The sequence below is a fragment of the Mandrillus leucophaeus genome, unplaced genomic scaffold, assembly GCF_000951045.1.
Source record: "Mandrillus leucophaeus isolate KB7577 unplaced genomic scaffold, Mleu.le_1.0 Scaffold266, whole genome shotgun sequence".
Classification (NCBI taxonomy): Eukaryota; Metazoa; Chordata; class Mammalia; order Primates; family Cercopithecidae; genus Mandrillus; species Mandrillus leucophaeus.
Window position 1 is genome coordinate 2686918 of NW_012102765.1, and position 12483 is coordinate 2699400.

Sequence of the window (12483 nt, forward strand, 5' to 3'; positions counted from 1 at the left end):
AGGCTGCAGGGCGCCAAGTCGTCCATGGCGGCCCCAGCTGGGAAGGCGAGCAGGACAGGGGCTCTGCGGCCCAGGGCCCAGAAAGGCCGGGTGAGGCGGGCAGTGCGCATCTCCAGCCTCGTAGCCCAGGAGGTAGGTGACACCCGGTCCTTCCTCTTCTTTCTGGGGCTGGGGCACTGAGGCAGGTGGCTGGCCCGAGGGCTCTGGCTCTAGGCTGGGGAGAGGGCTGCTGGGAAGCAGGAGGCTTTGGGAGCCATGGGGCCTGGCCCTGCTCACCCGCGCTTGGCTCCTGCTTTCATTCCCTCCCAGACTGGGCTTACATAGTTTCCCTTGCCGGGACTTCCCCTCCCCTGTGGCTGCCATGGCCCACAGTCCTAGAGCTCAAAATGCAAAGTGGGGAGATGACAGGAATGAGACAGATGCCCAGAGAGATGGTGGGGAGGCAGAGTGGGGAGAAGGAGCCCATGGGCAGGACTGTGAGAAGCCGGCAGGCAGCAGCTGGGCCTGGCATGGAGGCACTGGGGCTCCCTTGCTCTATGTGCTGGGGTTGGACCCAGTGGGCAAGGGAGGCTTGTGCTGTTTTGGGGGGTCGAGGAGGCTGGAATATGCGGAAGCCACTGTGTGGGTGGTGAGGGTGCGCGGGGCTGAGGCACCTGGCTCATCTCTTCATGGGCGGCCGAGGTGTGGTGGCTGGGCCATGCACTACTCTGTTACCTCCTGGGAGCCATCCAGCAGCTCTCTTGTCAGAACCTGGGGTGGGCTTGGGCAAACAGTGGAGGAGGAATGGGAGGTGGCTCAGGGCTGAGTCTGGGAATCCCATCCCTGCCCCCACCGCCCCACACCTGAGCATTCTGCCTTGGCTCATATGCTCTTTCCAGCTGGGGCACAGGTACAGGTAGGTCTTCCCACCCACAGCTGAGGAGCCAGGGTTTGGCTTAAGCAAGCCAGCTCAGTATTCTATAGGACAACAGGCTGGGGGGACAGACCTGGCCCAAGGCCATAGGTGAGCTGGTGGCTGAAGAGCTGGGACTGGCCCCTGTCAGGACGAGGTGTGCCCCGTGCACGTGTGAGTTTGTGCCCTGGGGCAATGTTGCTCATGCTGTGTGCAGACTCAGGGGTAGGGTAGGGTCACTGCTGTTAGGGGTGGTCCTGATACCTCTGACTAGAGGCTTGACCTCTCAGGCACAGAGAAGAGTCCTATCCAGGGGCAGCTACCTTCTTCTGCCCCCTTGTCAACAGGGGCCTGGCCAGTTGTTTTTTTTTTTTCCAGTCCCCACTTGATCACTGAAGGGCCGCCCACCCGTGCGGGCAACTGCTCTCTGCCTTAAGGAGCTGGGTACTCAGCAGGTAGAGCAGAAATGGAGCCTGGGAGCCTGTCCATGTGTTCCCTCCCTGCCTGGCCCATCTGGTACCTCTGGAGGCCCTGTGTCCACCCCAGGGTGGTCAGATCTTTAACTACGACCCGTCTTAACTTCTAGTTATTTCCTCTAAGGAGATGTTCTCCAAGCAGCACCATGTGTGAAGGTGTCTTGGGCAAGCCCAGCTTGAGTATGAAGGAGTCTTTGGGACTCATCCACTATGGCCTCCCCAACCCAAAAGCCTGAGACTGTCTTGGGCAAGCCCAGCTTGAGTATGAAGGAGTCTTTGGGACTCATCCACTATGGCCTCCCCAACCCAAAAGCCTGAGACTGTGGGGGCCTGGGAGTTGGTGCTTCTGGGAGCAGGGCCAGCACCTCTGGAATTCATGGGGGCTGGGCAAGGCCTTGGGTTCAGCTGGCTGCCCAGGGATGGCAGGGAGAGCTTGGGGAGGGGGCTTTTGGGTTGAGCTGCATGTCTGAGAGAGAATTCTAGGGAGACCCAGAAGCGTCTGGGATTGTGGAGAAGCTGGCCGGAGCTCTTCTTAGTTTGCCTTGGGAGCAAGAGGGATGTGCGTGCTGTCACCGGGTCTGGACGGCCAGCCTGCCTCTGTCTGATGAGTGTGAGTGTGGACGAGGCAGAGTGTGAGCGTGAACTGGTACAGGAGCTGTGTGTGTCACTGCTGAGCAGTCCCTGTATGCACGTCTCTCTGTATAAGTTGGGTGCCATCTCCTCCCAGCTGGGCTAGGTCTTCTTTGTCCCTTTGTAAGAGGGTGGGAGGATGAGGACTGTGGGCTGTCCCTGACCTGTGTGGAGAGGGGTCTGAGGGAGCGAGGTATACGAGTGAAGGAGGGGAGTGTCTTGGTCTTTCCTCATCCTGGAAGGGCAAGGGACCCAAGACTGGTTGCCTGGTGTCCTCGGGCCTGTGGCATGAAGACAGGCTGGTAGGAACTGCAGTGACTACCAGTCAATGGATTGGGACTATGGCTCCTGGGGCCGCTGCCTAGGCTGGGAGCTGTTGTCCTTGGAACCCGTTCTGGTCTGAGACTATGGCGTGTGTGGTTGGGGGTGTGGGCCAGTGTCTCAGGACAGTCACAGAGGCAGGTCTGCATCTGCATTGCCGGTGGGGAGCAGCACTGGGTGTTCCTGCTGAGTGTCCTGAATCAACGTCTGCCGGGAACTGTTGGAACTGTTTGGAGCTAGTCCTGTGCTGTGTGTCATTTTGGGAACCATGATGCCCAAACCTGGGGGTGGCTATTTGCTGTGGTCACTTGGCTGAGGGGTGGGCATTCTGATGGAAACTTTTTTGGCCTTCTGCTCACTCTGCTTGGCCCCGGCAGAGATGTCATTGCTCCTGCCCCCGAGGTCCCATGGCCTGCCTCACCCATGCTTCCACCTTCCCCGCGTGCAGGTCCTGTCCCTGGGCGCCGATGTGCTGCCTGAGTACAAGCTGCAGGCACCGCGCATCCACCGCTGGACCATCCTGCACTACAGCCCCTTCAAGGCGGTGTGGGACTGGCTCATCCTGCTGCTGGTCATCTACACGGCCGTCTTCACACCCTACTCGGCTGCCTTCCTGCTGAAGGAGACAGAAGAAGGCCCACCTGCTACCGAGTGTGGCTATGCCTGCCAGCCGCTGGCCGTGGTGGACCTCATTGTGGACATCATGTTCATCGTGGACATTCTCATCAACTTCCGCACCACCTACGTCAATGCCAACGAGGAGGTGGTCAGCCACCCCGGCCGCATCGCCGTCCACTACTTCAAGGGCTGGTTCCTCATCGACATGGTGGCCGCCATCCCCTTCGACCTGCTCATCTTCGGCTCTGGCTCTGAGGAGGTGGGGTTAGCAAGGAGGCAGGTGGTGCGGGGAGAGGAGAGGCCAGGAAGGTGGTGGGAGGTAGTGGGGTGGAGGGGGTGGTGAGGAGGACAGATAAAAAGAGAGAGAGAGAAAGAGAGAAAGACAGTGGTAGAGAGACATGGTGGCAAGGCAGCTGCAGAGGCATTGTGGGTACCCCAGCAAATCTATGCTCCTCCTCTCCATACAAGCTCCTCGAAGGTTGCAGAGGGCCACACAAGACACCTTTTTTCTAATTCATCCACCCTAAGGGGCCATTATTTTGTAGCTACACCAAAGTGCCCTAGAAGCTGGTGGGAGTGGGCAGGCACCCAAGAGTGATCACTGCACCTTTCAGTGCCCCTGTTTCCTCATCCGCACTATGGGGGCTGCCTCGGTCTCAAAGCTAGCAGTAAGATTAATGAGACACATGTGCTGGGTCCAGCGTGGGCTTCAACTCTTAGGAGGAGGGCTTAGGATGTCTTTGGGGATCTGACCTCTGATGCCTGCTCTGAGGGCCACAGCACCTCCCCTCTTCCCTTGCCCCGTCAACGGAATGTGCCCCTTCCCTGTCCCTCAGCTGATCGGACTGCTGAAGACTGCGCGGCTGCTGCGGCTGGTGCGCGTGGCGCGGAAGCTGGACCGCTACTCAGAGTACGGCGCGGCCGTGCTGTTCTTGCTCATGTGCACCTTCGCGCTCATTGCGCACTGGCTGGCCTGCATCTGGTACGCCATCGGCAACATGGAGCAGCCGCACATGGACTCCCGCATTGGCTGGCTGCACAACCTGGGCGACCAGATAGGCAAGCCCTACAACAGCAGCGGCCTGGGCGGCCCCTCCATCAAGGACAAGTATGTGACCGCGCTCTACTTCACCTTCAGCAGCCTCACCAGCGTGGGCTTTGGCAACGTCTCTCCCAACACCAACTCAGAGAAGATCTTCTCCATCTGCGTCATGCTCATTGGCTGTGAGTGTGCCCAGGGGCGGGTGGCGGGGAGAGCCCACGGTGGAGGAACCCAAGATGGAGGAAACTGAGGCTGCTAGCCGGGCCAGAGTGAGGACCCTGGGACTTAGAGACTCCAGGGGCCACCATCGTGACATGGTTTGGGGGCTGGGTCACCAGGGCGGGGACTACTGAAGGGTGGGGTGTGCTGGAACGCAGATGTACAAGGGCATCTCGTGGGCATGTCGATACTGAGACTGAGACACTGACCTGGTGCAGGGCCTGAGCAGGGTCCCTGTGGGTGGGTGGGGTTCCCGCAGAGGCTGACAGCCCCACGTGCCCACGCCCCCAGCCCTCATGTACGCTAGCATCTTCGGCAACGTGTCGGCCATCATCCAGCGGCTGTACTCGGGCACAGCCCGCTACCACACACAGATGCTGCGGGTGCGGGAGTTCATCCGCTTCCACCAGATCCCCAACCCCCTGCGCCAGCGCCTCGAGGAGTACTTCCAGCACGCCTGGTCCTACACCAACGGCATCGACATGAACGCGGTGAGGCCACCAGAGCGTGGCCAGTGGGTGGCAGGCTGGGAAGAGTAGGGTGGCAGAGGGGAGCCTCTTGGCACAGCAAGCAAGTCTCAGGCGGTCACAGTCAGTAGTAAGAAGGACCCTGGAGGCATGCTGCCCCTTTTTGTCCGTGAGGAAACGGAAGCCCTTGGAACCCCTTCTCTGGAGAGCTCCCCTTTTGGGGTAGGAGCTATATATCACACAGGCGATGGGGTTAAATCCTTACGACAGTCCAGGGCGGGAATGGTCTCTATGCCTTATAAATAAGAGCATTGAGGTCTGGAGCCCAAGGGTGCTCAGCCAGGGGTGGTGAAGCTGGAGTGGGGTCTCAGGTCCTTCCCAAGACACTGGGCCGCCTGATGCTTCTGAGATCTCCCAGGCCTGGAGAATGAGATTTCCCTGACATAGAGGGGTGGGATGGTGGAGTGGAGTGTGGATTGGGGGGTCCCAAGGGAGGGTGTGCTGAGCTGCCCCCACCCTGCCCCCAGGTGCTGAAGGGCTTCCCTGAGTGCCTGCAGGCTGACATCTGCCTGCACCTGAACCGCTCACTGCTGCAGCACTGCAAACCCTTCCGAGGGGCCACCAAGGGCTGCCTTCGAGCCCTGGCCATGAAGTTCAAGACCACACATGCACCGCCAGGGGACACACTGGTGCATGCTGGGGACCTGCTCACCGCCCTGTACTTCATCTCCCGGGGCTCCATCGAGATCCTGCGGGGCGACGTCGTCGTGGCCATCCTGGGTATGGGGTGGGGGGCGGGCACTGGACTGGAAATGCCATCTGCAGCCTCGAGAGGTGTGAGCCCGCTGAATATGCAGTCACCGGGGCTGTGGACCTGGGGCTGCCTGCAGGGTCACTGGGCTCCTTTAATTCATCTGAACTCAGGCCCTCCAAGCGGGATCATGAAGAGCAGCCCCACGTGGGGTGGGGCTGCTGAACTCTGGGGTTCCCACATTCTTCCCTTCAGGATCCACCACAAACAGACACTTTTTGCTTCCCTAAAGTAGGATCAAATCTAGATCCTCCAGCCTGGGCAGTAGAGGAAGAAATGCTAGCCTGGAAGCTGGGCATTTGGTTTCACTAAGGGCCATGTGGTTCCCTGCAGCCTCATGCCCGGCCCCATGACATATCCAAAGCAAAGGGAGTCCTGCCCCGTCTCCCCACTTCCTTTCTACCCTGCCTGTGCACAGTGGGTGGGTTGTTGGTGTGTCTGGACACTGAGGACTTCCTCCCCTCTGCCTGTCCTTCCCTGGGCCCTGCGTGCCTCAGGGCAGATAGAGCAAACTCTTTCGACCATGGTTTATGGTAGGACATTTTAGATTTTGTTTCTCAGCTCTGTACAAACACAAATACACACTCCCACACAACTAAAATCAAAGTTTCACGACATAACACTGGGCCTTATTACATGTGGTACATTCTAGCATTTCTGTTCTGTGCTGTGCTAAGCTATACTACTGTATGTTCTTTCAGTAAAAAAAAAAAAAAAAAAAAAAATGCTGGTTTTGATTTACCACTGTGTTCTGATCTTTGGTTTGAAGAACATTGCTTACAAAGGTGCAGTGATTGGCTAAGAGGGTGTTTGGGACATGGGGTTTGTGGTAGTCCTGCTGGCTGGGTCTCATTTGCTGGGAGACCCTGGGCTCCTGGCCCCTTCTGCCGGCCCCTCTGGCACTGTCCTGCCTGCTGGGAGCTGAGGGAGGGTGGGCTGGCAAATTGCTTCCCTGGTCGTGTGGGTTGGGGGCCAGCTGGCAGGTGACCCAGCTGAGGGGACATGCTTTGCCCAGAGTGGGGATGCCGGGAGAAGGTGCCTGCTGCCTGGATGCCGCCCCCCGGGGCTGAGCTCCCTGTTCTCTCTATGGCCTCCAGGGAAGAATGACATCTTTGGGGAGCCTCTGAACCTGTATGCGAGGCCTGGCAAGTCGAACGGGGACGTGCGGGCCCTCACCTACTGTGACCTACACAAGATCCATCGGGATGACCTGCTGGAGGTGCTGGACATGTACCCTGAGTTCTCCGACCACTTCTGGTCCAGCCTGGAGATCACCTTCAACCTGCGAGATGTGAGTTGGCTGCCCTGAGCTGGACCCCATCCTCCTGCTTCCAGCTGTGTGGCTGCCCCTTTGCTGTGTGACATTGAATGTGATGCTTCTCTGTCTCAGTTTCCCTATTTGTCAAATGGTATCATGGAGCAGGCTATAAAAGCCCCAAACTCAGTCGTTGCCTGGGGCAGAGGTCACACTGGGGGCAGGGAAGGGTTTCCCCAGAGCTGGGGCGCCCAGCCCTACTTTTTCTATGTTAAGGAGGGAGCTTGGGGCCTGACCCTGGTGGGGCAGGAGAGCACCGAAAGAGCCCTGATACTGATTTTGGTTCCAGACCAACATGATCCCGGGCTCCCCCGGCAGCGCGGAGTTAGAGGGTGGCTTCAGTAGGCAACGCAAGCGCAAGCTGTCCTTCCGCAGGCGCACGGACAAGGGTGAGGCGGGGGAGGGGAGGAAAGGGGAGGGCGGGGCCAAGGTGAGGCTGGGAGCTGGAAGGCGGTGCGGGCCGTGTCTGCTTTACCCAGGCCTCAGACTTTCCCATCCCTTCCTGCAGTGTGCCCACTCCACACCCCAGCTGTCCAGGTGCTGCCCATCTTTCAGGGCCCCTGCAGCTGTCACCTCCTCCAGGAAGCCCTCTTCCACCCTCCAGGGCAAGCCTAGGGTTTTTGGACCTCACAGGGCTGTGGTCTCTGAGCGCTGCCCTGAATCGAGGAGGAGGAAAGAACATAGGACAAAGGAGGGCCAGGGAGTCAACAATGGGGCTGAGGCCCCGCAGTCCCAGAGATCCCCCAATCCCCAAAGCACCATTGCCAGTGCTTGGGCAGTCAGGGGGTCCTGGGAGTTCTTGGTCGGCTTGACAGTGGGTGCAAGATAGCAGAAGCAGCAAGTGGAGAGGAACCAGGGCGTCCTGCCTAGTCCTCTCCCAGGCTCCTGTTCCCTCCTCCACCCTTGCCCCCTCCTCTCTGGTCCCCTCCCCTCTCTGAGGCCCATTCTCTGTTTCCCACAGACACGGAGCAGCCAGGGGAGGTGTCGGCCTTGGGGCCGGGCCGGGCGGGGGCAGGGCCGAGTAGCCGGGGCCGGCCGGGGGGGCCGTGGGGGGAGAGCCCGTCCAGTGGCCCCTCCAGCCCTGAGAGCAGTGAGGATGAGGGCCCAGGCCGCAGCTCCAGCCCCCTCCGCCTGGTGCCCTTCTCCAGCCCCAGGCCCCCCGGAGAGCCGCCGGGTGGGGAACCCCTGATGGACGACTGCGAGAAGAGCAGTGACACTTGCAACCCCCTGTCAGGTACTCCAGGCGCGGGCAAGGGAGGACCTGGGTGGTGGGTGAGGGAGGACCGGGTGGGGCAGCGGCGGGGCATCTACCCCGCTCACCCGGCTCTGCTTCCCGGCTGCAGGCGCTTTCTCGGGAGTGTCCAACATTTTCAGCTTCTGGGGGGACAGTCGGGGCCGCCAGTACCAGGAGCTTCCTCGATGCCCCGCCCCCACCCCCAGCCTCCTCAACATCCCCCTCTCCAGCCCGGGTCGGCGGCCCCGGGGTGACGTGGAGAGCAGGCTGGACGCCCTCCAGCGCCAGCTCAACAGGTGAGGGAGTGCAGGTGGGCTGTGGGGGCATGCCCTGGAGTCTGGTCCAGGTCCTGGCGGTGTTGTCTGGTAGAGGGAGAGGGCCTGTCTGTGTGTGCAGCAGCTGGATCCCCTTCTTCCATTCCCAGCCGAGCTGGGGGCTGCCACACCTCTAGCGCAGAGGGCCTGGGTTGACCAGCTGCCCCTCCCCTCTCCCCTTCCCCACTCCTGGCAGAGGCTGTCACTGGTGTCCCCACTTCCCTGAGCATCCCCTGCTTCCTGCCCCAGGCTGGAGACCCGGCTAAGTGCAGACATGGCCACTGTCCTGCAGCTGCTACAGAGGCAGATGACGCTGGTCCCGCCCGCCTACAGTGCTGTGACCACCCCGGGGCCTGGCCCCACTTCCACATCCCCACTGTTGCCCGTCAGCCCCCTCCCCACCCTCACCTTGGACTCGCTTTCTCAGGTAAGCTCCAGCCCTGCTTCCTCGATGTACCCCTACCCACTTGTTCCCCGATTCCAGCCCAAACCTGCTTTGCTGCCTTTCTACTGGGCTCTGTGGCCCAGCCTCCCTGAACCTTGGCCTGCCCTCCTCCCATCCCTGTTCTCCTGGAGGAAGGCTGCCTCAGGAGCTGCAGGCTCAGAGTAGGGCAGGAGAGTCCCCCGTCCAAAGCCCCTAGACAGCTGGGTGCAGGGAACCTGTAGGCTCAGTGGCCCGCAGCTTCATTCCCCTAGTGTCCACAGCCTCCACCGCTAGACGCCTGAGCATCACCTGAAGAGCCAGCTCCAACTGTAGCACCTGTGTCACGGCCATGGGTGCTCTCCAAGGAGAACTGACTGAACCTGAGGCCTGGAGGTGGAGGCTGCCTGCCAGAATGTCTAGGGACAGGGTCCCGGGTTGCTTCTGTGAGCGACACTCCCTGGTCTCACTGTCCTGCCCATCTTTGCCTTTGGCACTGGCTGTCACAGGGTCATCTTGAGGGTGCCTGGCATTTCCCAGGGTGCAGAGGACAAGCCTCCAGGGGAGGACTTCCTGGGCCTGCTTTGCCCCTCTGTTACAGATGGGCCTAGGTTGCCCCTTGTCCTCTCCTGGGTGGAGCTGCATGTTCCTGGCCTCTGCAGGATGGTGGTGTCTGTGCCACCCTCTGTGTCCATGGGGACTCCTCTGGTTGCCAGAGGCGGCCTGGGATCTGCTCCCTCCCCCCTTCCCTTGGCATCCGCTCCCCCCTCCCATATGCTGCCTGCTCCTGTTTGCAGACACCAGGGCCCACGTCAGCAAATGTGCCAGTCTCGCTTCGCAGCCGCCCCCGCAGAGCTCTCACCAGCAGACGCTCAGCACCCACAAACCCCTCCCGCCTGCCCCAGCCCTCTCCCTGGCCTTCAGATGCCTGGCCGCCAGCCTGCCTCTGTTTCTAGGTCTCCAAGTTCTTTCTGGATTGCAGGAAAGAATCTTGTCTCTTTTTCTGTCCCAGCTTCTGTCCCAACACAGAGACTGCTTATTCCAGGTTGGGCTGGGCTCAGCGGCCACCTATCCTCAGGAAGAGACAAGGGCCTAGGGTTTTCCCTGCTCCCGGCTCTCTTGTTTGGCTCCTGCTCTTGGAGAGTGCCTTTCTCTACTTCCCACCTTGGTGCCTTCCCTTGGTGGCCCCTGTCCTGCTCTCACTACCTTGGCTCTTCTCCTTGTCCCCTCCAGCTTCTCTGCCCACCTGACTCTCCTCTCGGCCCTCCTATCCTTCTGTCCATCCTCTGTCCCCAGCTTCTCTTGCCCCTTTCCCTCCCATTCCTCCTTCTCCATGGCCTCTTCGCCTGCCCATGCTGTGTGTATTGCAGGTTTCCCAGTTCATGGCGTGTGAGGAGCTGCCCCCGGGGGCCCCAGAGCTCCCCCAAGATGGCCCCACGCGACGCCTCTCCCTGCCGGGCCAGCTGGGGGCCCTCACCTCCCAGCCCCTGCACAGACACGGCTCGGACCCGGGCAGTTAGTGGGGCTGCCCAGTGTGGACACATGGCTCACCCAGGGATCAAGGCACTGCTGGGCTGCTCCCCTTGGAGGCCCTGCTCAGGAGGCCCTGACCGTGGAAGGGGAGAGGAACTCGAAGGCACAGCTCCTCCCCTAGCCCTTGGGACCATCTTCTCCTGCAGTCCCCTGGGCCCCAGTGAGGGGCAGGGGCAGGGCCGGCAGTAGGTGGGGCCTGTGGTCCCCCCACTGCCCTGAGGGCATTAGCTGGTCTAACTGCCCGGAGGCACCCGGCCCTGGGCCTTAGGCACCTCAAGGACTTTTCTGCTATTTACTGCTCTTATTGTTAAGGATAATAATTAAGGATCATACGAATAATTAATGAAGATGCTGATGACTATGAATAATAAATAATTATCCTGAGGAGACTCCAGTGGTGCTGGGAGGGTGTAACTGTTACTTGCTGTATCCTGTGTTCATGTCTGGACATGTACAGGTGTGCCTGCACAGGAATCTGGGTCCGTCTGATTGCCCAGGCCCACAGGGCTGCCCCTACATCTAGGTCTGGGTGTGTGCAGTGGGGGTGCTCCCTGGGGGCTGACACAGGTCATCTCCAGGGAGACAGAATCTTGTCTCTGTAGGGCCCTGGATTCAAGATAACAACCCCCGGACCACATGCATTTAGAGGCAGTCCTGATGGGACACCAACCTGGCATCTAGCCCTTGAGGGCCATGTGCCTCTGCTGGGCAGGGCACCCTGGCTCCCACAGCGGGCTTCACACTGACTGTGGAAGCAGCCCCGCACTTGTCTCCCTCACCCAGTTCCTGAGCTCACGTTGACCCTAACCTGAAATTGGTCTGAGTCCTGGCCCCACCCCCACCCACAACTTAGCCTTATCTTGTCCAATACAACTGGGCCCTGGCCACACGGGTGACCCCAGCCCTGACCAGAGCTCACCTGGTGTCTGGCTGCAGATGGACCTCACTTGTATCACCTTGGTCCCCTGTGATCCTGGATCTCAAGAGGAGCTTCCTGAAGAGGGTACAACCTTCAGGGTGGCTCATTCCCATGACTGGGGAGCAAGGCAAGGCAGACATCTTGGGGACGGTGAGGGGTGTGTGCGCAAGTGCCTGCTTGTGCCTGTGTGTGTGTACGTGTGTGTGTGCATGTGCTGCTGGGCTCGTGAGGACACGCAGCCCCTGGAGGAATGCGGTGCAATGACTGCGGCTGGTGTGGAGAGCCAATGGGCGGCGGGCAGGCTGAGCCCAGCTGGGCCGGTTTGCAGGCGGGGAGCTGCCAAAGGCCTCTAGAGACCTCAGAGCAGCTTCTCGCTGAGTCCTCAAAACCTCTGACCCTTGGAGGTGGATTTGTTGACTGTTTTAAAGATAACTGTGCCATTCTCACTGCCCATGCCTGGGTGGGGCAGGTGTTGGTCTCTGAGCAGCCTGGAAGGTTCCCTGTGCCCAGAGCAGGGAGGAGAGAAGGAAGGGATCTCCCTGTTTCCAGGGCCTGGGAGAGATAGGGAGAAGGAAGAGATCCACACACAGGTCAGAGGGGAAGAGGGGTGACAGGCATGCCGGGCAGAAAAGACAGGTTTGTGCATCAGCATCTGTCCCACGCATGTACACACATACACATGCACATCAGGATCTGTCCCACACATGTACACACATGCACATGCACATCAGGATCTGTCCCACACATGTACACACATGCACATGCGCATCAGGATCTGTGCCACACATGTACACACATGCACATGTGAGTGTGAGCTTGCTTCTGCTCATGGTTTGAAAGTTTAACACAGGCCTTCCTGGTTGGTTGATGTGACTGTCACTGCAGGTGGGGGTCTAGCTGGGGTGGCCTAGATTTGGTGTCAGTGGGGTGTGGCTCTGCTTATGGACTCTGGAGCCCAGGGCAGGAGACAGACCCAGGCAGCGGCTTATGGGGAGCAGTGAAGGTACACACGAAACTCAATGCTCTTCGCGTGCTGGACTGTAAGCTGAGCCAAGTCCTTGCTCCCTGGTGCTGTCTCATCCTTGTCATGGTCTGCCCTTGTCCTTAGAGTGCCTTCATCCTGGGAGTCTGCCTGACGCCCACTACTCCATGTCCAGCAGCCGGACTGGGTGTTGGGGGGCACGGAGAGGAGAGGAAGAAAGGGCCTTTGCCCCCCTCCTGGCTTTGTAGCAGAGGTGCCACTGGTTATTTCTTTGTGGCACCATGCCAGC

General features: G+C 60.0%; 1 protein-coding gene across 2 annotated transcripts in view; it reads left to right on the top strand.

Moving 5' to 3' along the window:
* Window positions 1-10687, top strand: part of LOC105542710 (potassium voltage-gated channel subfamily H member 2) — a 13362-nt gene extending 2675 nt beyond the window's left edge. Inside the window, exons 1-11 of one of the 2 annotated variants that reach the window (XM_011984358.1) lie at window positions 7-132; window positions 2768-3196; window positions 3774-4161; window positions 4490-4689; window positions 5193-5445; window positions 6574-6767; window positions 7081-7180; window positions 7753-8025; window positions 8135-8321; window positions 8589-8766; window positions 10131-10687. In XM_011984358.1, coding sequence (XP_011839748.1) covers window positions 25-132; window positions 2768-3196; window positions 3774-4161; window positions 4490-4689; window positions 5193-5445; window positions 6574-6767; window positions 7081-7180; window positions 7753-8025; window positions 8135-8321; window positions 8589-8766; window positions 10131-10280 — 2460 coding nt within the window. In that variant the 5' untranslated portion in view covers window positions 7-24 and the 3' untranslated portion in view covers window positions 10281-10687. Of the gene's footprint in view, window positions 1-6; window positions 133-2767; window positions 3197-3773; window positions 4162-4489; window positions 4690-5192; window positions 5446-6573; window positions 6768-7080; window positions 7181-7752; window positions 8026-8134; window positions 8322-8588; window positions 8767-10130 lie in introns of those variants that run through there. The other variant, XM_011984357.1, reaches the window with a different exon arrangement.
* Window positions 10688-12483: the final 1796 nt, after the last annotated feature.